Source organism: Trichomycterus rosablanca, chromosome 3 (assembly GCF_030014385.1).
Source record: "Trichomycterus rosablanca isolate fTriRos1 chromosome 3, fTriRos1.hap1, whole genome shotgun sequence".
In the NCBI taxonomy this organism is placed as follows: Eukaryota; Metazoa; Chordata; class Actinopteri; order Siluriformes; family Trichomycteridae; genus Trichomycterus; species Trichomycterus rosablanca.
The window spans coordinates 17,643,553-17,667,393 of record NC_085990.1 but is presented as its reverse complement, the minus strand read 5'-3'; the positions used below and the strand labels follow the sequence as shown (position 1 = coordinate 17,667,393).

Here is a 23,841-nt window from a genome sequence, read left to right as displayed (position 1 = left end):
GCCACGAGCTAGTTTTAAATAATTGCGCCCCCTGTTGGTACATTCCTGAACAGTGGGATCAGTGCCGTTCCCTGGCGGAGTTTGTAGCCTCTCCTGCTCTACACAAACCTCCGGGAACTCAGTGAAGGAAAAGTTCTCGGGAAAAACAGTTACAGTTATCGTTGTTTTTTTATGGATTACTGTAATACTTCTGAAGAATTAATACTACCGACATGCCCTGGCATTCTGACCGAAACTGAATAACCAGTGGAACAGACACAGAACTTGCTTTTTGTCGGTAGTTTTACACCCATTTAATCAAAACGAGAAAGGAGTAAGGAAAGGAAAGTGGACTGTTTAACCGGTGACAGATTTTCTGAGGAAGAAGCTAAAAAGAACAACATATATGGAGCATAAACCGAGTTATGTTTGAGTAATAGTTAACCAACTTTGTGCACGTTTGTGTTAAGTTAGCTTAGACCAAAGAAAACTCGACTTATTTCGGACAACCCAACATACATTTCGGACAAACAGCTATGGCAAAGAAATACGACTCCCTCTTTAAACTGCTGCTTATTGGTGATAGCGGGGTAGGGAAAACATGTCTGATCATCCGATTTGCTGAGGACAACTTCAATTCTACATACATATCAACTATCGGTGAGTATGGAACATACAGAGGACGCTTCTTTCTGTGGGCCGGGTATTGAATGTGTTGGGTGTGGATGAGGTAAAACAAGTCTTTGAAGCCGTTTTTTTCAGGTTTAATAGTCATGTCAGCACTAGTCCTGTCACATTATTATTTCATTCCTTATTGGCAAAGCTGTGAGAAGTCCTGCACTCCTCCTCATCCTCCTCCTCTTTCTTCCTCCCTCCATTTCTCCCCCCTGAGCAAATCTTATTTTCTTTCCTTTCACTTCCTTTTCTTCAACAAACCTGCCAGCAAAACAGTATAATAATAATAATTCAACCACCTGTATTTTAATTTAATGTGAATGTAGTACATATATGCATATATACATATATACTTCCTTTATTTGGAACGTACAAGCCAAGTTTCAAAAAAGTTGGGACAGTGGGAATGTCAGTATGGATAGACAGCAATGCTATACTGTACTGCACTATACTGGTGCTGGTCATAAAATTAGAATATCATGAAAAAGTTGATTTATTTCAGTAATTCCGTTCAAAAAGTGAAACTTGTATATTATATTTATTCATTACACACAGACTGATATATTTCAAATGTTTATTTCTTTTAATGTTGATGATTATAACTGACAACTAATGAAAACCAAATTCAGTATCTCAGAAAATTAGAATATTACTTAAGACCAATACAAAAAAAGGATTTTTAGAAACGTTGGCCTATTGAAAAGTATGAACATGAAAAGTATGAGCATGTACAGCACTCAATACTTAGTTGGGGCTCCTTTTGCCTGGATTACTGCAGCAATGCGGCGTGGCATGGAGTCCATCAGTCTGTGGCACTGCTCAGGTGTTATGAGAGCCCAGGTTGCTCCGATAGTGGCCTTCAGTTCTTCTGAATTGTTGGGTCTGGCGTATCGCATCTTCCTCTTCACAATACCCCATAGATTTTCTATGGGGTTAAGGTCAGGCGAGTTTGTTGGCCAATTAAGAACAGGGATACCATGGTCCTTAAACCAGGTACTGGTAGCTTTGGCACTGTCTGCAGGTGCCAAGTCCTGTTAATGTGCTTGGACACAGAGCTCTGTGAACAGCCAGCCTCTTTAGCAATGACCTTTTGTGTCTTGCCCTCCTTGTGCAAGGTGTCAATGGTCGTCTTTTGGACAACTGTCAAGTCAGCAGTCTTCCCCATGATTATGTAGCCTACAGAACTAGACTGAGAGACCATTTAAAGGCCTTTGCAGGTGTTTTAAGTTAATAAGCTGATTAGAGTGTGGCACCAGGTGTCTTCAATATTGTACCTTGTCACAATATTCTAATTTTCTGAGATACTGAATTTGGGGTTTTCATTAGTTGTCAGTTATAATCATCAACAATAAAAGAAATAAACATTTGAAATATATCAGTCTGTGTGTAATGAATGAATATAATATACAAGTTTCACTTTTTGAATGGAATTACTGAAATAAATCAACTTTTTCATGATATTCTAATTTTATGACCAGCACCAGTATGTATATACAGTGTATCACAAAAGTGAGTACACCCCTCACATTTCTGCAAATATTTTATTATATAATTTTATGGGACAACACTATAGAAATAAAACTTGGATATAACTTAGAGTAGTCAGTGTACAACTTGTATAGCAGTGTAGATTTACTGTCTTCTGAAAATAACTCAACACACAGCCATTAATGTCTAAATAGCTGGCAACATAAGTGAGTACACCCCACAGTGAACATGTCCAAATTGTGCCCAAAGTGTCAATATTTTGTGTGACCACCATTATTATCCAGCACTGCCTTAACCCTCCTGGACATGGAATTCACCAGAGCTGCACAGGTTGCTACTGGAATCCTCTTCCACTCCTCCATGATGACATCACGGAGCTGGTGGATGTTAGACACCTTGAACTCCTCCACCTTCCACTTGAGGATGCGCCACAGGTGCTCAATTGGGTTTAGTCCATCACCTTTACCTTCAGCTTCCTCAGCAAGGCAGTTGTCATCTTGGAGGTTGTGTTTGGGGTCGTTATCCTGTTGGAAAACTGCCATGAGGCCCAGTTTTCGAAGGGAGGGGATCATGCTCTGTTTCAGAATGTCACAGTACATGTTGGAATTCATGTTTCCCTCAATGAACTGCAGCTCCCCAGTGCCAGCAACACTCATGCAGCTCAAGACCATGATGCTACCACCACCATGCTTGACTGTAGGCAAGATACAGTTGTCTTGGTACTTCCCACCAGGGCGCCGCCACACATGCTGGACACCATCTGAGCCAAACAAGTTTATCTTGGTCTCGTCAGACCACAGGGCATTCCAGTAATCCATGTTCTTGGACTGCTTGTCTTCAGCAAACTGTTTGCGGGCTTTCTTGTGCGTCAGCTTCCTTCTGGGATGACGACCATGCAGACCGAGTTGATGCAGTGTGCGGCGTATGGTCTGAGCACTGACAGGCTGACCTCCCACGTCTTTAACCTCTGCAGCAATGCTGGCAGCACTCATGTGTCTATTTTTTAAAGCCAACCTCTGGATATGACGCCGAACATGTGGACTCAACTTCTTTGGTCGACCCTGGCGAAGCCTGTTCCGAGTGGAACCTGTCCTGGAAAACCGCTGTATGACCTTGGCCACCATGCTGTAGCTCAGTTTCAGGGTGTTAGCAATCTTCTTATAGCCCAGGCCATCTTTGTGGAGAGCAACAATTCTATTTCTCACATCCTCAGAGAGTTCTTTGCCATGAGGTGCCATGTTGAATATCCAGTGGCCAGTATGAGAGAATTGTACCCAAAACACCAAATTTAACAGCCCTGCTCCCCATTTACACCTGGGACCTTGACACATGACACCAGGGAGGGACAACGACACATTTGGGCACAATTTGGACATGTTCACTGTGGGGTGTACTCACTTATGTTGCCAGCTATTTAGACATTAATGGCTGTGTGTTGAGTTATTTTCAGAAGACAGTAAATCTACACTGCTATACAAGCTGTACACTGACTACTCTAAGTTATATCCAAGTTTCATGTCTATAGTGTTGTCCCATGAAAAGATATAATGAAATATTTGCAGAAATGTGAGGGGTGTACTCACTTTTGTGATACACTGTAATTTACATTGTTTACAGGTGATTTCCAGGCTGCATCCCAAGTTGCATTATGTGTTCTACGTAGTGTGTAACTAAACCGTGCATTAATTAGACATTCCATAGACCTAGATCAAGATCACCAAGTAGGTCTGGCCCTACCAGACCAGGACTGTTGTTTGTGACTCTCTTTTAGATGTGTATGTCTTCTTCCTGTCATATAGAGCTCTCGCTCACACCTTCTTTTTGCTGTTTCTAGTCCCTCTGGAAGTTTCTAGGCAAAAAGTCATATAATATAAACAAGCAAATTAGGATTCACTTATCAGAACATCAGACGTTTTCTGAGTGGATTTCCCAATTCAAGTCTCCGTCAAATGCATTTCCTTTCTGCTACTTAGGGTTTTATTTACACACATTCTTCCTTCCTGAACCTCTTAATGTTTCTCTCATGTCCCCTTTCCAACAGGTATTGACTTTAAAGTGAAGACCATTGACATTGAAGGAAAGAAGGTCAAGCTACAAGTCTGGTAAAATGAGCTTTCTTTGCTTATTTGTAGGGATGTAACGATACACTCTACCCACGATGCGATATGATTCACGATACTGGGTTCACGATGTTCACAATGCGATTTTTTCCAGATTTTTTAAAACAAAATGAAATTGAAGACAAATTATGACAGTTTCCTTTTATTATTTCTCTTTAAAAAAGAAAATAAAACTCTGTATTTGTGCTTATCATTTATTTATCTAAATAATGAATGTCCTTTCATTTCTGAGGTAGGTACAAACTATGCCAAATAATGCTTATTGTGTAGGTAAAATGAAAACTGAAATGAAATTTTAAAACAAATCCAACATTATATAAATAAATGAATAATACAAATAAAAAAAGTGTCTTCACATAAATAAATTTGGCTGGAACTTATTTAACTTATTTAACTATTAACTTTGTAAAGTGCCGTCAACCAGGCGAGGTGAATAGCGCCAGTGCACTCTGCTGTTTAAAGTGAATCGATACATCTTAAACGAATAACCGATTCTAATCGTGGCACCAATTTTTAACTGTCTTGTGGTGCATTGTTACATTCCTACTTATTTGAGTGGGTTTTATGTAAATGAAAATGAATGCTCTATCCTAATATTGCCAAATGCTTAAATTACCAGTAAACCCATTATGTTTAAGGTCAAATTCCACTTAAATGGCTGATCAATTACTGAAATCAAGAGGTATGATCACACCAAATTATCCACTTATGAAAAAAATAATTATTTCAAGCATGACATTAGTTTGAGAAACACTTTACAGGTACTTTACAGGATTTTAACGTCATGTTTTACACACTTCGGTTACATTCATGACAGGACAGGTAGTTACTGGTTACACAAGATTCATCAGTTCAGATTTAATGTTAAACACAGTCATGGACAATTTTGTGTCTCCCATTCACCTCACCTGCATGTTTTTGGACTGTGGGAGGAAACCCACACAGACACGGGGGGCACATACAAACTCCACACAGAAAGGACCCAGACTGCTCCACCTGGGAATCCAACCCAGGACCTTCTTGCTGTGAGGTGACAGTGCTACCCACCGAGCCCTCTAGTCACCCCTGTTGGCTTCATAGTTTTGGTTGGAGCACTATTCTCCTCCAAGCACAGCGGCACCTGCTACACTTATACAACACAGATTATGTATAGGGCCTCCACTGACCAGATGTTATTGGATGGTGGACCATTCTCAGCATTGCTATGAGTAACTGTATTAATGCAACATTAGGTGTGCACGGGTGGGTAGTGGTAAAATACACACAGACATGATTAAAATTTTCTTAAAACATTTGAATTCAATTACAGGTTACATTTTTATACTCTGGCGCTCGGGTGGCGCAGTAATCCATGTCTGAAGAAATGCCGAAATAGCAACAAGCAGTACTGCTCATGATCCTAAGTTATACTGAGTGCTGTAGCAGTTTCACTAAGCAGTCCTGTTTAGACAACGTGCAATTTCTCAGCAGACCATGTACAAACATGATTGAGCTTTTTTCCAAAGCAAAATGCTTTTTGAGGCACTGCTGGTTTGGAGTTTTGGCTTCGAGCTTGACAGACAAATAAACTCTCTTGTGAGATGGAGCATCTTCCAGCATAGACTTCTTGCCAAGTTACAATCTTGTCCTTGTTTAGAGATCTGGAAGTAGTTGTGCATGCTTTTATCACGTCCTGTCTCGACTGCTGTAATTTTCTAAGTGTGAGCATCTGTTACTTATTTCTGTCTTACCTGCAGCTTGTTTAAAATCCAGCTGCAGGAATTCTAACTGCTATTTGAAAGAGGAATTATATCTACCCTCTTCATCTTAAATACAGACTTGACTTTTGTAAGGTTTCACTGTCCCTATTAAAGCTAAAAGAGGTGATAATAATTAATGATTAATGAATTACTTTTGAAATATTTTATTGTTTCTTGGGTTGAATTTAGTGGTTACAAGTACCAAACACGTAAAGGTGTTGGGGTGGCGCAGCTGTAAAATTCTCTAGCCCACTACCACTGGGATCCATGATTTGAATCCTCACTGGTGTTTTCGGGCATCTACGTACAGACAAGATTGTCTGGGTAGGGAAGATTGGTGCAGAGGGGCTAAGGCCCTGCAGTTGTATTGGCGTCCTGTACAGGGTGTGTTACTGCATTGCACCCAGTTGTTCTGTGGAAGCTGGACCCACCACAATCCTGTCGAGGAGCAAGTTGCCCAGGCCCTGATGCAGCAAAGCATCCTCACACAATACACCACCACCGTGTTTGACTGTTGGTCTAATGTTAATTAAGCAATCTTTAGATTTAACAGGCCTGTCAGTAGTATTCCATACTAATGAAGTAAAAACATGTTAAGGCATTTACATTTTCAGCATTTAGCAGACGCTCTTATCCAGAGTAACGTACAGAAGTGCTTTCACAGTCAACATTTCCCTACTCTAAGTTTAAGTAGACAACAGTCCAAGAATAGAAATCTGCTGAAACCCTGTTAGAATGAAGCTTTTTAAAAAAATAAGATGCTATAGAAGGTTGGTAAGTGCATGTTATTCCTCAGTCTAAGTGCTTAATAAAGAGGTGGGTCTTTAATCATCTTTTGAAGACAGTGAGAGACTCAGATGTATGAGCGGACAGGGGAAGTTCATTCCACCACTTGGGTGCCAGAACAGAAAAGAGCCTTGATGCATGTCTTCCTTGAATTTAAGAGTTTTTTTGAAAATTAATTCAAGACCCATCTTAGACCCATCTTAGACCCATCTTAGACCCATCTTAGACCCATCTTAGAAGCCCATTTGGCAGAAATGACAACTCTAATTTCTTGGATACACCTATACAAGCTTTGCACACCTAGATTTAGGCAGTTTATCCCATTTTCATGGCATATCCTGACAATACCTGTCAGTTTGAATGGCAAGTATTTGTGAGCTGTCATCTTCAGGTCTCTCCACAGATGTTCAATGAGGTTTAAGTATAGGCGTTGGCTGGGCCACTCAAGGTCATAAAGAGGCCCCAAAGGCAGTGTAGTTTAATTGTCATTCTAAAAGGTGTAATGTTATCCCAGTCTGAGTCTCTGTGTGTTCTGGAAGAGTTTTCCTTTCAGAATGTTCCTGTATTTGGCTGCCATTATTGGTCCCTCAGTTCTTACCAGTACATCTGTCACAGGTGCTGAATAGCACTTCTTATTGTTTTTAGCATGAATATGATTTGACAGTAAAGGCTTCTTCCTTATGGCCGTGGATATGGTTGATCCATGAATATCGCTACATTTTGCTAAGACTGAACAAGAACCATGTGTGCCATGCTTGTTCCTGTAAGAAGATTTATAGGTGCTATTTGGAAGTTTTGGCTTAGTCATAGGTCTTATTTGAGCCAAAATATCTGAGAACCACTGGTGTCATGTATGGATTAAGTGTGTATTATTATTTATAAGGACAGTACATATTCTGGGTTGGGATTTAACTATGTGCATAATGATGGAATGTGCAGTACAGTGGACTGTGAAAAGGGGGGGGTGGGGGTCAGCACTGTGAAGGAAGTTTGACAGTAAGGAATTATTAAGCCAGGCTTAGCAGAATGTCAGCTTTTATGGGCATGTCCAGAGTCCAGTCATGACAGCTAATCATTTTATAATTGTAGACACTCATCGAGCCCATTATTAGGTAGACTATGTCAGGGTTTTAAACCCTGAGTAAGCCGAAAAATAGGTTGCAGACAAAAATAGTAATAATTAAATAAACAAATTTTAACAGGCACATAAAAAGAACCCCCTCTTGCCCCTTGTGGAAGCTTTACGTTGCACATTGTAAACCACAGTGGGACTAGATTAACATTTTCACAGTTTTGATGTGTTGCCTGGGCCACGGTAAAAATCATGGACGAAATGTAGGTCGCTTAAAAAAATGTTTGAAAAACCCTGGACTATCTGATACATCTATCCCTTGATTATTTTACACAGGAGGACCCCCTCTGACTAGATGAGGTTTGGGTGGTAGACCATTCCCAGCACTACAATAAGTCTAACATGATAATGGCATAATAGTGTGTGTTGGTCTGGAATTAGTGTATCAGTTTTTGATTTTAAAATACAGTGTTACCTCAACTCATCCCCTAAACTCAAAATCTTTGAAACTCAATGCCCTTCACTGAAAAACTTGTACCCTTAAACTCAACGTGTTCAGTTTGTTTAAAAAAAAAAATGTATTTATTTAATTTCAAATTAACAATGAACAGTCGCTTTGTTCAGCGTTTGGCTTGATTGACGGTAATACGTCATCAAAGTGTGCATATGAGACGAATCTGCATTTGTGTAGAGTAACCGTCAGATTCACTCTGAAAGCATCTACATGTCTGTGTTTAGCTGGATTTTTCTCCTGTTTCACTTTTAAACTTGTGTTTCAACTTGTGAATCAGCTTTCTATTTCAGTGTTTTTTATATTATATTTGTGTTATTTTTAGTGTATAAGTGTCAAAAACAACCCCATTATTTTACATAAGCCTAAAATATATGCAGTTCCACGGGACCATGGAACGCATCAACAGGTTTCCCACACATCCTTATGGGAAAAAAATACCTTGAAACTCGATGCCTTTTAAACTCTACGCCACTCCCAGAACCAATTGACGTTGAGTTTCAAGGTACCACTGTACTGTTTTAACTCACTGACCATGTTATTACCATGTTAGTCTCATAGCAACGCTGAGAATGGTCCACCACCAAATAACATCTAGTCAGTGGCAGCTGAGTTGTATAAGTGTAGAAGGTGCAGCTGTGCTTGGAGGAGAATAGTGCTCCAACCAAAACTGTAAAGCTGGGGCTCGGTGGGTAGCATTTTCGTCTCACAGCAAGAAGGTCCTGGGTTCGATTCCCAGGTGGAATGGTCAGGGTCCTTTCTGTGTGGAGTTTGCATGTTCTCCCTGTGTCTGTGTGGGTTTTCTCTGGGAGCTCCGGTTCCCTCCCACAGTCCAAAGACATGCAGTCAGGTTAATTGGAGACACTAAATTGTCCGTGACTGGGTTTGACATTTTAAAAAAATGAAACTGAATAGTGTTGTATAACCATTGACTACCTGTCCTGTCATGAATGTAAGTGTGTGAAAGTGATCAGAAAGTGTTGACTTGATAAACTAGAGGAAGATAAACATACTGAAAAGAAAAGAAAATAACTAAGTAAGTTAAACATGATTAAATCCCAACAACACTGCTGCACTTGTTACACTCATACCATAACAACACACAATTCCACTTAGAAATGTACACCACATGTTGTGATTGACAAATGGTGTACAGGTTGGGACGAAGTGTACAGAGCAACAGATGGGCTAAATTCAGTACAGTAATTGCATACCTATTAAGTTCACTGGTATGGTAGGAGTAGTTTATTAAAATCATTAAATATAAGTACTAGATAAGTGTACCTAATAAATTGCTCAGTAAGCATAGGTTCATGCTCATGTTGCAGCTTGTATGTTTTCTTAATATTGACATTTATGAATGTTGTATTTTGCAGGGACACTGCAGGACAGGAGCGGTTTAAGACCATCACTACAGCTTACTACAGAGGAGCTATGGTAATGCACACACACACACATGCGCACACACACACACTTACAGTGAGGAAAATAAGTATTTGATCCCCTGCTGATTTTGTAAGTTTACCCCCTTACAAAGACTTGAACAGTCTATAATTTTTATGGAAGGTTTATTTTAACAGAGAGAGACAGAATATCAACAAAAAATCCAGAAAAAAAAACATTAAATAAAAGTTATAAATTAATTTGTATTTAATTAAGGGAAATAAGTATTTGATCCCCTACCAACCAGCAAGAATTCTGACCCCCACAGACCGGTTATGTGCACAAAAGGCACACAAATTAGTCCTGTCCCTGTATAAAAGACTCCTGTCACAGAATCAGTTTCTTCCGTTCAAATCTCTCGACCACCATGGGCAAGACCAAAGAGCTATCAAAGGACGTCAGGGACAAGATTGTAGACCTGCACAAGGCTGGAATGGGCTACAAGACCATCAGCAAGAAGCTTGGTGAGAAAGAGACCACTGTTGGTGCGATAATTCGAAAATGGAAGAAATACAAGATCACAGTTAATCGCCCTCACTCTGGAGCTCCATGCAAGATCTCACCTGGTGGGGTAAGAATGATTCTGAGAAAGGTGAGGTCAGTCCAGAATTACACGGGAGGAGCTTGTCAATGATCTCAAGGGAGCTGGGAGCAGAGAAATGCTGGATATGACCCCAAGAACACCATCCCCACCGGGCATTTCTTTGCTCCAAACACGGCGAGTGGAGTTGATGCCAAAGAGCTCAATTTTGGTCTCATCTGACCATATCACATTCTCCCAAGCTTTCTCTGAATCATTCAGGTGTTCATTGGCAAACTTCAGACGGGCCTGTACATGAGCCTTCTTGAGCAGAGGGACTTTGCGGGCACTGCAGGATCTCAATCCATTACGGCGAAGTGTGTTACTAATGGTTTCTTGGTGACTGTGCTCCCAGCTCCCTTGAGATCATTGACAAGCTCCTCCCGTGTAATTCTGGACTGACCTCACCTTTCTCAGAATCATTCTTACCCCACCAGGTGAGATCTTGCATGGAGCTCCAGAGTGAGGGTGATTGACTGTGATCTTGTATTTCTTCCATTTTCGAATGATCGCACCAACAGTGGTCTCTTTCTCACCAAGCGTCTTGCTGATGGTCTTGTAGCCCATTCCAGCCTTGTGCAGGTCTACAATCTTGTCCCTGACGTCCTTTGATAGCTCTTTGGTCTTGCTCATGGTGGTCGAGAGATTTGAACGGAAGAAACTGATTCTGTGACAGGAGTCTTTTATACAGGGACAGGACTAATTTGTGTGCCTCATGGGCACATAACCGGTCTGTGGGGGTCAGAATTCTTGCTGGTTGGTAGGGGATCAAATACTTATTCCCTTAATTAAATACAAATTAATTTATAACTTTTATTTAATGTTTTTTTTTCTGGATTTTTTGTTGATATTCTGTCTCTCTCTGTTAAAATAAACCTTCCATAAAAATTATAGACTGTTCAAGTCTTTGTAAGGGGAATCAAATACTTATTTTCCCCACTGTATATCACCAGCACCAGTACCATTTTTTACCTTCCGAGGGATGGTATGGTGGCTCAGTGGGTAGCACTGTCGCCTTACAGCAAGAAGGTCCTGGGTTTGATTCCCAGGTGAAGCAGTCTGGGTCCTTTCTGTGTGGAGTTTGCATGTTCTCCCAGTGTCTGCGTGGGTCTCCTCCGGGAGCTTCGGTTTCCTCCCACAGTCCAAAGACGTGCAAGTAAAGTAAATTGGAGGTACAAAATTGTCAATGATGAATCTTGTGTAACCAGTAATTACCTGTCCTGTCATGATGATGATTACTTTCAGCTCCTTCCAGTAGGGGTCCTCACAGTGGATCAGTGCATATTTGATTTGACATTGAACTTTTTACTTCAGAAGCCTTTACTGACGCAACCCTCCAATTTATCTGGGTTTGGGACCAGCACTAAGGGTGCACTGATACACTATATCACACTATAGCACATATAAGCTAGATGTGTTTTTTATGTCAGTCAGTACATACATGCATTAGAAAGTATTTGCCCCCTTATGATTGCTTTATGTCTCTCACTGTGGTTTGCTGTGTTCCTGTAAAAATGATAAGATGACATCTTGACTTTAAGATTTCTAACTAAATATAATGCTTTGATTATAGATCTGAAATAAAATTAGTGAGACAAATGTTAAATAACGAAGGCAATCAGAAGTAAGTCATTTATGCGCCCAGGTGGCACAGCAGGATAGTCCTCTAGCACACCAGGGCTGGGAATCTGAACTCCCGAATTCGAACCTCAGCTCTGCTACCGGTCAGCTGGGCGCCCTCTATCAAGCATAATAACTGGCAGTGCCTGCAACAAGCAAATTGGCCATTAACGTCTGCCAGGTGGGAAAAAGACCAGACTGTAAAGTGGGTGGGGTGTAGGGCCCTGGTTAGTAGCCCGAGACGCCTGTACAGAAAGTGGAGGAGCACAGTGATCAGTGTGTGGCTCTCCACGCACGAATGCACCGAATGTGTGGGTGAATAAAATGGGGTCTGTGCACACAGCGGGGAAGCATAATTGGGAGAAAAGGGGAGTCACTGAGTCATTTATATCTGCAACACTGTCTGTATCAGATAATAGGTACTGGATATTGTAAATGTGTATTGGTAATTCTTATCTAAACTTTTTTGTCAGGGCATCATTCTTGTGTATGACATCACTGATGAGAAATCATTTGAGAACATTCAAAACTGGATGAAGAGTATCAAAGAGGTAAGAAGCACGAATGCACCACTACTGACAATCATCATCATGCATACACTGATCAGCCATAACATTAAAACCACCTCCTTGTTTCTACACTCACTGTCCATTTTATCAGCTCCACTTACCATATAGAAGCACTTTGTAGTTATACAATTACTGACTGTAGTCCATCTGTTTCTCTACATACTTTTTTCACCTGCTTTCACCCTGTTCATCAATGGTCAGGACACTGACATGGTGGTTGTGTGTTGTGCTGGTATGAGTGTATCAGACACAGCAGCGTTACTTACTTACTCACTGTCTACTCTATTAGACACTCCTACCTAGTTGGTCCATCTTGTAGATGTAAAGTCAGAGATGATTTTATGAGATGATCTATTGCTGCTGTTTGAGTTGGTCATCTTTGAGACCTTCATCAGTGGTCATAGGACGCTGCCCATTTTTGGTTGGTGGACTATTCTCAGTCCAGCAGTGACAGTGAGGTGTTTAAAAACTTCATCAGCATTGCTGTGTCTGATACACTCATACCAGCACAACACACACTAACACACCACCACCATGTCAGTGTCACTGCAGTGCTGAGAATGATCCACCACCCAAATAATACCTGCTCTGTGGTGGAACTGTGGGGGTCCTGACCATTGAAGAACAGAGTAAAAGGAAGTGAAAAAAGCATGTAGAGAAAGATGGACTACATTTAGTAATTGTAGAACTACACAGTGTTTCTAGATGGTAAAACAGACAGTGTGTGTAGAAACAAGGAGGTGGTTTTAATGTTATGGCTGATCGGTGTATATGCTTTAAACAAACAAAATCTTGTAACTGTCAGTTTAGCACTGTGCAAGTATGAAGTACCCTGAATAAGCCATTCATACCCTCAATGGACACTTAATTTGAAAGACCATACTAATACTGGGTATGACCCATTTTTTCTCTTGAAACAACGTTTTCATGGCATGGGTTCCACATTGTTGGAAACATTCCATTCTCCTGACCTAAATCCCAGTAGACATTTATAGAGGAAATGTGTTCATCCATGTGTGTCTTTCAAAACGACCCTTCAAACCCTACTATTGACTTCTCAAAGCTGTGTAAGCACTAACATGAATTATTTGAGGCCTAAATAGTTATATATACAGTTATCTATATAGTTAAAGTAGGGGCATTTTATGAAATGCAATAAAAACAAGAATCTGTGATTTGTTGATTCTTTTCCTGACAACAATACAAAGAAAAGATTCCCAATGTTTTCAGTAACCATTGTATTTTGTAAATATAAATACAAGCGTTCTTCAAAAAGTTTCCGCAACTCTATTTATTAAGAATTTCTTCTCTACATAGTCACCTTCCGATGCATTTGAAACGAATAAGCTGGACGAGACAAAAGGGGGCGGACACACACACAGAGATGTATAAACAACGTGTTTGATAATAACCTCAAAAGACACAAGACAGGTTTGCGCAAGACAAGACACACAAACCCATTACCTATGCTGAATGTTAAGCTAACTGCTAACACTAATCTAAACACACATGAACAATGCTAATGCTAAACATGAACCCTATGCTAATCCTAAACATGAACTGACTAACACAACATGAACAAGACTAACACTAGACGAGACTTCTAAACATGAGCATGGGCATAAACAAGAACAAGAGCCTGAAAACCGAAAGCATGACAAAGTCAAAGCCACAATAGTCTCCGCTGAAGGATGTGGATCATTAGCTTCATTGACCAATCAGAGAAGGGGTGTCAACATGGAAACATAAACAAGACACTCTCCAACATGTGCTCCTGTAGAGAGGGGGGCGTGGCATTTCAACAAGAGCTCCAGGAGCACAGAGTCTGGATTCGTGACAGCATTTTTTCCAGCGTCGTACTAAGTTTTTAATGCCATCAGCAACAATGTTTTTGTTTGAGTGTGTAGCCACTGATGCACCGCTGCTTTCACATCAACATCACATTAAAATCTTTTTCCCCTTAAAGCTCCTTTGAGCGTCCAAAAAGGTGGAAATCAGATGGCGTTAAATCCGGACTATAAGCTCTCTCTCAGTCACCGTTTCCAACCAAAATATAAAAGTGCAGAAACTTCTTGAAGTATTCTTGAACATTTGCCATTGTTTTGCTGAAATAACCATGGGCTTCCCTGGAAAAGATGTTACCTTGATGGCAGTATATGCCTTGGGGTCTTGCCTGCGTTTTTGCGTAAAACTGATGTATGGCTTTCTGTTTACAGAATAGTAAAGTAGTTTTACCTTGAATTTCTGTGTTAAGTAAGAAAGACTTCCTGAGTATAACCCATGTGGCTATATTCATCACAGTAGTATGAGGATTTCTAATGCAGTGCCATCTGAGGACTCAAAGGTCACACGTGTACAAGGGGTTTCTGGATTCCCAGAATCTTTTCACAATATTATGTACGGTAGATGGTGAAAGATATAAATTATTTGCAGTCATATGTTGAGAGCTGATTAACAATTTTGAGTCTTTGGTGGACCCTCATTTTATATGTCACCTATTTATTGTGGAATGTTTCAAATAATGAAACTTGAATATTCTTGAATAATAAACTTTTATTCTTATTTGGCAAAGCTCCAACATTTTTAGGGTCATATTGTTTGTTTGTATTTTGTTAATAAAGGTTCAAGAGAATTAAGAGACCACAGATTCTTGTTTTTATTCCATTTTACAAAACGTCTCAAGTACAAAGAGTTAAAGAAGTATATTAAAAACAGAAACCAGAGAGTGTTTTTGTAGAGGTGGGTCTGAGAAACTAGACCTACAGCGAGTCTTTAATTGATAACAGAAGCCATGTCCACTTTAATGTGTGGTCTGTTAAATAATTCAGTGTGCTGGAAAGAACAATAACAGACCGGAGTAAAGTTTTACTCTTATGTGGGTTGTTTCACTTTTCATCAGGTTGCCAACCAGTGAAACTTGTGTGCTGCAAATTCAGTGGTTATAAAACACAAAGGCTAATTGTTTAATGTGCTGAGCGACTAGGGAACTAATAACATCCTGGTTTGCTTTTCCCAGAATGCATCAGAAGGAGTGAGTCGAATGCTGCTGGGCAACAAGTGTGACATTGAAGCAAAGAGGAAGGTGTCAAAGGAGACGGGTGAGAAGGTGTGTGTTGGGCGTGGCGTTATAATGCGCCAGCACTCAAGTTTGAATCTCAGCTGTGCTATCAGCCGGGTGCTTTCACAGAAACAAGTGGCTGTGTCTGAGGGAGGGGAATGTTCGAAGGGTTTTCTCATTACTGCTTGAAAAGTATGCTTGGTTGAGGTGCCTGCATGAGAGGTTGCTTTGCAAATAATAGTGCGTGACTCTCTGTACGTGATGCAGCTCTCTGCAAGACTCTGACTGGAACGAAGAAGCGATACCTGGGAATTGAGAGTTGTAGGGCTATACCTGGCGACTCTGTGGCAAAGCAGGACCAGTCTATTTAAATTTTTTGTGACTATTTGATTGGAACACATACTTTTTTGTCCAAAACATGTACAGTGTATCACAAAAGTGAGTACACCCCTCACATTTCTGCAGATATTTAAGTATATCTTTTCATGGGACAACACTGACAAAATGACACTTTGACACAATGAAAAGTAGTCTGTGTGCAGCTTATATAACAGTGTAAATTTATTCTTCCCTCAAAATAACTCAATATACAGCCATTAATGTCTAAACCACCGGCAACAAAAGTGAGTACACCCCTTAGTGAAAGTTCCTGAAGTGTCAATATTTTGTGTGGCCACCATTATTTCCCAGAACTGCCTTAACTCTCCTGGGCATGGAGTTTACCAGAGCTTCACAGGTTGCCACTGGAATGCTTTTCCACTCCTCCATGACGACATCACGGAGCTGGCGGATATTCGAGACTTTGCGCTCCTCCACCTTCCGCTTGAGGATGCCCCAAAGATGTTCTATTGGGTTTAGGTCTGGAGACATGCTTGGCCAGTCCATCACCTTTACCCTCAGCCTCTTCAATAAAGCAGTGGTCGTCTTAGAGGTGTGTTTGGGGTCATTATCATGCTGGAACACTGCCCTGCGACCCAGTTTCCGGAGGGAGGGGATCATGCTCTGCTTCAGTATTTCACAGTACATATTGGAGTTCATGTGTCCCTCAATGAAATGTAACTCCCCAACACCTGCTGCACTCATGCAGCCCCAGACCATGGCATTCCCACCACCATGCTTGACTGTAGGCATGACACACTTATCTTTGTACTCCTCACCTGATTGCCGCCACACATGCTTGAGACCATCTGAACCAAATAAATGAATCTTGGTCTCATCAGACCATAGGACATGGTTCCAGTAATCCATGTCCTTTGTTGACATGTCTTCAGCAAACTGTTTGCGGGCTTTCTTGTGTAGAGACTTCAGAAGAGGCTTCCTTCTGGGGTGAAAGCCATGCAGACTAATTTGATGTAGTGTGCGGCGTATGGTCTGAGCACTGACAGGCTGACCCCCCACCTTTTCAATCTCTGCAGCAATGCTGACAGCACTCCTGCGCCTATCTTTCAAAGACAGCAGTTGGATGTGACGCTGAGCACGTGCACTCAGCTTCTTTGGACGACCAACGCGAGGTCTGTTCTGAGTGGACCCTGCTCTTTTAAAACGCTGGATGATCTTGGCCACTGTGCTGCAGCTCAGTTTCAGGGTGTTGGCAATCTTCTTGTAGCCTTGGCCATCTTCATGTAGCGCAACAATTCGTCTTTTAAGATCCTCAGAGAGTTCTTTGCCATGAGGTGCCATGTTGGAACTTTCAGTGACCAGTATGAGAGAGTGTGAGAGCTGTACTACTAAATTGAACACACCTGCTCCCTATGCACACCTGAGACCTAGTAACACTAACAAATCACATGACATTTTGGAGGGAAAATGACAAGCAGTGCTCAATTTGGACATTTAGGGGTGTAGTCTCTTAGGGGTGTACTCACTTTTGTTGCCGGTGGTTTAGACATTAATGGCTGTATATTGAGTTATTTTGAGGGAAGAATAAATTTACACTGTTATATAAGCTGCACACAGACTACTTTTCATTGTGTCAAAGTGTCATTTTGTCAGTGTTGTTCCATGAAAAGATATACTTAAATATCTGCAGAAATGTGAGGGGTGTACTCACTTTTGTGATACACTGTATGTTATTGTAGTAATTACAGACTTAACGATCAAAAATATGTGGAAGACTGAGCTTGTTGGACATCCCAGTCCAAAACCATGCAATCCACCCTCTCCCCAGCCACAGAAAGTCTTTCTAAAAAGCTTTTCTGAGGTCACTGATGTTGGGTGAGAGGGTTTGTTTTATAATCAATGTTCCAGTACATCCCAAATGTGTTCAGCTGAGTTGGGGTCAGGGTACTGTGCAAAACTGAACCCAATAGTGGGTGGGGACTTCAACGCTGTGCAAGAACTTTGGTTATTAGTCCAAGGTGCCTGTACAGTACATGGAGGAGCCCGGAGATCAGGGCAAGGCTTTCTGTGTGTGAGGCCAGAATTCGCGCTAAGGTATGGTTGAATGAGAAGGATTGTGGACTGCCCCTGCGACAGAGGGAGTGTGAGGCAGGCAAAATTACTCTCCTCGGACACAAACAGTGTCTCCAGCAGCAGAAGATGAATTGACTACGCTAAATTGAGAGAATAGAGAAAATACATAAATAGAATTATAAAAAAAAAAAATAGTTCATTTAAAAGTAATAATGCCATCACCTTATTTCTGAAACATTGTGCATAAACCTATGAATAAAACCAGTGAGTATACAGTTTTTACCTTAGCTGACCATGCTTAATTTTTTTTAACTTTTCTTTTACATAAAAGCTTGCCAAGGACCATGGAATCCGATTCTTCGAGACAAGTGCAAAGTCAAGCATCAATGTTGAGGAGGTAATAAAGTACAAGCTGCCTTCAAAAATGCATACATTTCATAAAACACAGTGCATACTTTATGAATCCCACATTTTAAATATATTTTCACTTATTAGGCAGGTCTCTTTTCACATAGTAACTAAAGTTCATGTTTTTTTTGTGGGCATTTCTACTTGATTGCTGTATTATGCAAAGTACAGAACTGTAAAAATGCAAATAGATTTATTTGCACAAAACTAAAAGGCCGGTACTAATCTGATGTTTATCATGCAGCTATTAAAACTTGAAGAAGACTTAAAAGCATTTCAGACACATATGCCTATTATTATCTGCAGATTATACCAGTATTTAATGTGCCTTTGATGTGCCTTGATCATTTATTTTTTAAATCTTACAGTTTTGGCAGACTGGTATATGTACATACCTGATGGTTTCAATTTCAAACAATAGCTAGTCAATCCCTTAATTTATTCTAGATGAATATTCTGCATTGGTTGATGCTCAGGGCTTTGATGTTTGTAGTGTATAAAAAATGGAAAATTGTGATCATTGTATTAAATTACACATTGTTTCTCATCATGACACATATTGTTAGCTTTAATTTGATATTCAGCTGTCTTTATGTATAGGATTACCTACATTAAACACAGTTTAACTTGACTAGTTTACCATTAATACCTGCATAATCATCTACATTTCCGTTTTCTGCAGTCCTTCTATGCTCTGGCTCGAGGCATTTTGTTCAAATCAAGCACAAAGCCGGTGAGTCTGCTGTGTCTTTAAAACCTGTCTTACTAGTTGTCTATCCTACTTGTAATCGAATCATCTAAAAAAAAATATTTACATCCTCTACATCAGGGTGAACTTTTTTTCATGAGACCCACATTTTGTACATGATTTTTACATGACCCAGGCAACACAAACAATGCATCTTTCTCTTCGTATAATGTGGTCCCATTGTGATTACAAGATGTAACATAAAGCCTCCACAAGGGGGTGTTCATGTACAAGTTTATTTAATCATTATTACTTTTCTCTGCAACCCTGAAAAACCTAAAAAAGATTAGGCGACAAATCAAAACAGTAGATACTCAGTATAACAATTTATTCAAATCCCCTTTACTTTTACAGCCATTGCAACATATACAACATCCACATTGGCCAAGCAGGGCCTACGACATGTTGAAAGCGGCTTGCCAATTTGTTACACTGCTACACCTTTGTTTAAATTTAGACTGATTGGTCTGTTTTTGTCTGACAGGAGTTAAATTTGACTTAGTCTTCTGCTTCTGTAGTCAAATCCGCCTCAAACTTTGATGTGTTGTGTGTTCTGAGATGCTTTTCCACTCACCATATCTATAAAGACTGGCTGTTTAAGATAGATAGATAGGTAGATAGACAGACAGAGACAGATAGATCCATCGATCAATCCATCGATTACTTTATTAATCCCAAAAGGGAAAGTCAGGGATTACAGCAGCTCAAGGTACACAAGTTATTGTAGCCTTGTCAGAACAAAACAGTCTGGGCATTTTTTCTGACCTCTCACATCAACTCTTCTTTCAACAATTTCTACTTGCTGAATTGCCTCTCACTAGACGTCTTTTGTTTTAAATTCATTTTCTCTCATCTTGATGTTTAATGGAAGCACAAGGTAAAGTTCTTCTGTGCTTGTATGATTTTATGCATCACACTGCAACAAAATGACTGGCTGATCAGATCATTCCATTAATAAGCAGGTGTCCAGGCCCTCTGAATAAAGTGGTAATTGTTTACCTTTTTGTGCACAACATATTTTCAGTTATTCTTTTTTCTTCTTTTAAAAATGTTAAAACATTTATAGAATATCAAATTGTGAAGTGACTTGAAATGAGTCCTGAGGTCAATGTATTTTGTTACACCCCCACCCAAACTATTTTCTGTGGGTAAATCTGATTTATTTGTTAAATCTGATTTATGGAAACACACAACACATGCCTATAATGAATAATGGCTGGTGGGTGAGAGGAAAATAATTTAATAACAATCAATGAGTGCATAAAATGTGTTTTTCCTTCACAAAAAGGACATTTATATGATTTATAGTGAATGACCCATTGACTGTGTAAACTCTTGTGAGAAGTTCTGCAAATATCTGGATAAAACTCAGGTTTTAATGGGTTTTGCTACAGAGGTAATAATCTGACTATGTCTGTTTGGTGTTTGGTGATGCATTATTATTGTCCTTGTTCTTGTTCTTTCATTATCATGTTATAAGGCGGTGAATTTATCCTGGTCAGGGTTGATGAGGCGGGTCCGGTTTTCTTCAATGCAGAAACAAACCCCAGACAGGACACCAATCCATCACAGATTCTTGGCCATAAACCCACCATCCCCCCCTCAGCCAATCATATCTGTATGTAGACACCCAGTCAGTTTATAGCACCACTGGCAATTGGAACCCATTGGATCCCAGTGGTAGTAGGCTAGTGTCATTTACCCCTCACTACCCAAGCATCACATTATTATTATTATTATTATTATTATTATTATTACTTGCAGTGCACAAAATGATTTCCTCAGAGATGCTTAGGTCAGGTGATAAATTCTACATCAAACTGCAGCGGTACTCTGGCGACCAATGCAGGTTGCATGACACCCTCACTGGCCGAGAAGGGCCGCAGGCTAGCACAGACCTCCTCCTAGACATGTGACACCGACAGTCACTTCTTACAGTGTCTCAGGTTCTTGCAGTGTCTGCAGATTGAACACATTAAAATGTGAAAAAAAGTACTTTTTCTAAATCCCTTGTAATTGTGCATTGAGAAAGTTGTTATGTAATTGTTAGACTATTTGCTTATGCAGTATTTTGCTGCCTATTTCATTAATAAACATTGTTGGGGGGTGTATTTTAAGTTCATCATTACACAGTAATTTCTGGTATTAAAAAACTTAAAGTGACTATTTTTCTTTTAAAAAATTGTATTAATAAATTGTTGAATATATGCACTGTGGGAACGTTTCTGTATAGTCAGACTTTTTGAAAATGCTCATATTTAGCAGTTATCATGATATTTTACAAACTTTTTTTTTTTTCTTTTTTGCTTATTTTTTTAAGAACATTATCATAAAAATTAACATAGGCACTTGGGTGGTGCAGCGGCCTCTTACGCTGGCCCATCACGAGATCAAATCTTAGCTGTGCTTTCGGCAAGCCGAGGCCTCTACACAGAAATGATTGGCTATGTTTAGAGTTGCTGGCCAAAGCCCCATGATGGATGGGTGCCTTGTCTAGAGTGTTCCTGTCTGGTGCCCATTGTTTCCCAGTGGAATCAAATCGAGTGCCATGACCTTGACTAGGATCAATTTTATGAAAATTATTAAAATGAAAAGGTTGGCTTCAGGAAAAGGTTTTGGGCTTTTGAGTGGCACAGCGGTCTGATGTATAAAATCAATTATATAAAAATACATGCTTCGAATACTGGGAAACAGCTTGGTAAAGGCATTTTATATTCTAGTATAATGGTTCCTTTGTGCTAGCTTGGTATGAAGGAACTCCAGTGGCCTGCACACTGAGCTCAACCCTATTTATACCTTTGGGATGAATTGGAACGTTGATTCTAAGCCAGACCTTTTTGTGAATGTGATAGCCAGATATTACTGAGATCGTTTGAAATAAGTTTGAATGTCAGCTGCTGACCTTCCCAGGTGTCAAACAGGGACAATTGGCTGTTCCTGAAGGAGGGATAACAGGTCTGCACTAGTGATGATGCATTAATGAGCACGTAATCTTTAAGTGTTTGAGATGCCACTGCTGAAAATAACAGCAGTTGGCGACAGCACACGTCAGAGGTGGTGTGTTCTTCTTAGAGAAGAGGAGAGGAGTTGCACTCAGGTAATAAAGGTGACCAGACTGGTAAAAAGAATCCAAAAGAATAAGGTTTTCATAAATATTTGTGTGTTTTTATTTTCACAGGGCTCTTCTGGCCGGGAGGTCAAAGTCACCAGCGGCACCACGGACAAAAAGTCTTCCAAGTGTCTTCTTCTGTAAACTCCAGACCCAACGCACTCATGCACACCCCTGCAGTGCAGCAGTATTACACACAAAGGGTTTCCAAAAGTAGTTTGGATTACAATAGCAAAACACAGTTGCAAGATAAAGTTTGTGAACCCCTTTGAAATTACCTGCCTTTTTTTTTTTTTTTGCATTATCATTATCGGCCAATGTGGTCTGATCTTCATCTAGGTTTTAATCCAGTCTGTTTTGGCCAGCCACCCCATTGTAAGGGCTTCCCATTTTCATGACCCCTAACAACCTGGATTCTGACACGTGGGATATTTTTCCGGTTTAGTGCCATAACTAAGTCTGTAATTTATAGAATGCTGGTCAGCTGCAGTTGCTGCTGTTAGTAGGGTTCACATAGTTGATATTTTTATTACCATAATTATTGCCAAAGTGAGTAAAATGTCATGCTAAAAATTAATTAATCTGAGAAAAAAATCGAAGTGGGATTTGAGCTCAAGATAGACTGTAAAAATCTCCTGACATGTGCTGTGGGGAAACTTTCATGTCTGTTTTCACATGGTTAAGCAAAACTTTTTTTTAAATAACTAGTAGATTCTTCTTTAGCAGTAATAATGTTTCCTGGTCAGATATCCACAGTGGTGAAAATAAATCTTTTACCATGCTGGGATCTTCTTTTTTTTTTTTTTTTACATAAACAGTTACTTTAAGGTTATATCAGTGCATATTAACTGGATTAAGATCTGGACGGTGACTTAGTGGTTTCAAAATACAAATGTTCTTCTTTTTAAACCAGCTTAAACTAGCTTGGATTTGCTTGGGTGCTCTGGGTCGTTCTTGTGTTTCATCCTTTAAATGATATTCCGCTACCCTGACATTCCACTGCTCTTTTGCAAAACGTCATCCAATTTCGAATTCTGTCCATGATTGCAGACTTCTCAAGCCCTAAGCAAAGCAGCCCAAACAATGATGTATCCTCCACCATGCTTTATAGTTTGGACAAGGGTTTTTTTATGCATTTCCCCCAAATACCCAGTTTGTATTTTCGCCTTTACTGGTGCTGACCTCCATTTACGACCGAGGAGGGCCGTAACTAACATACCCTCCGACTTGTGTGCTATAGTCAACTGCTTTTTTTCACCTGCGTGAGGTGGGTTTATATGGGGGTCCGTATCGCTCACAGAAAATCACACACAGATCTCCATTATCTCCTGTCTTATTGTGCAGGAATAGAGGTGTTAATTGCCTATATCCCTCTTACTTTCAGACGGGCAGATCATTGTCAATGTAGGCTCCTGGTCAGACGTTATTAGAGCCGAGATTCTAACTTACAAGCTTGAGAAATTAGCACTGGTGGGCTAGCGAGCGCCCGATTTTCTCATTCGTTAACTAATCACGGTGACTGAC

General features: G+C 40.1%; 1 protein-coding gene across 1 annotated transcript; it reads left to right on the top strand.

Moving 5' to 3' along the window:
- Nucleotides 1–125: 125 nt before the first annotated feature.
- rab13 (RAB13, member RAS oncogene family) lies at nucleotides 126–23,099 on the top strand. The gene is made up of 8 exons (XM_062990997.1): nucleotides 126–639; nucleotides 4,184–4,244; nucleotides 9,747–9,807; nucleotides 12,487–12,564; nucleotides 15,599–15,688; nucleotides 18,384–18,449; nucleotides 19,143–19,193; nucleotides 22,387–23,099. The coding sequence occupies exons 1-8, from the start codon at nucleotides 516–518 to the stop codon at nucleotides 22,459–22,461; spliced, it is 606 nt and encodes a 201-aa protein (XP_062847067.1). The 5' UTR covers nucleotides 126–515; the 3' UTR covers nucleotides 22,462–23,099.
- The last annotated feature ends 742 nt before the right edge of the window (nucleotides 23,100–23,841 follow it).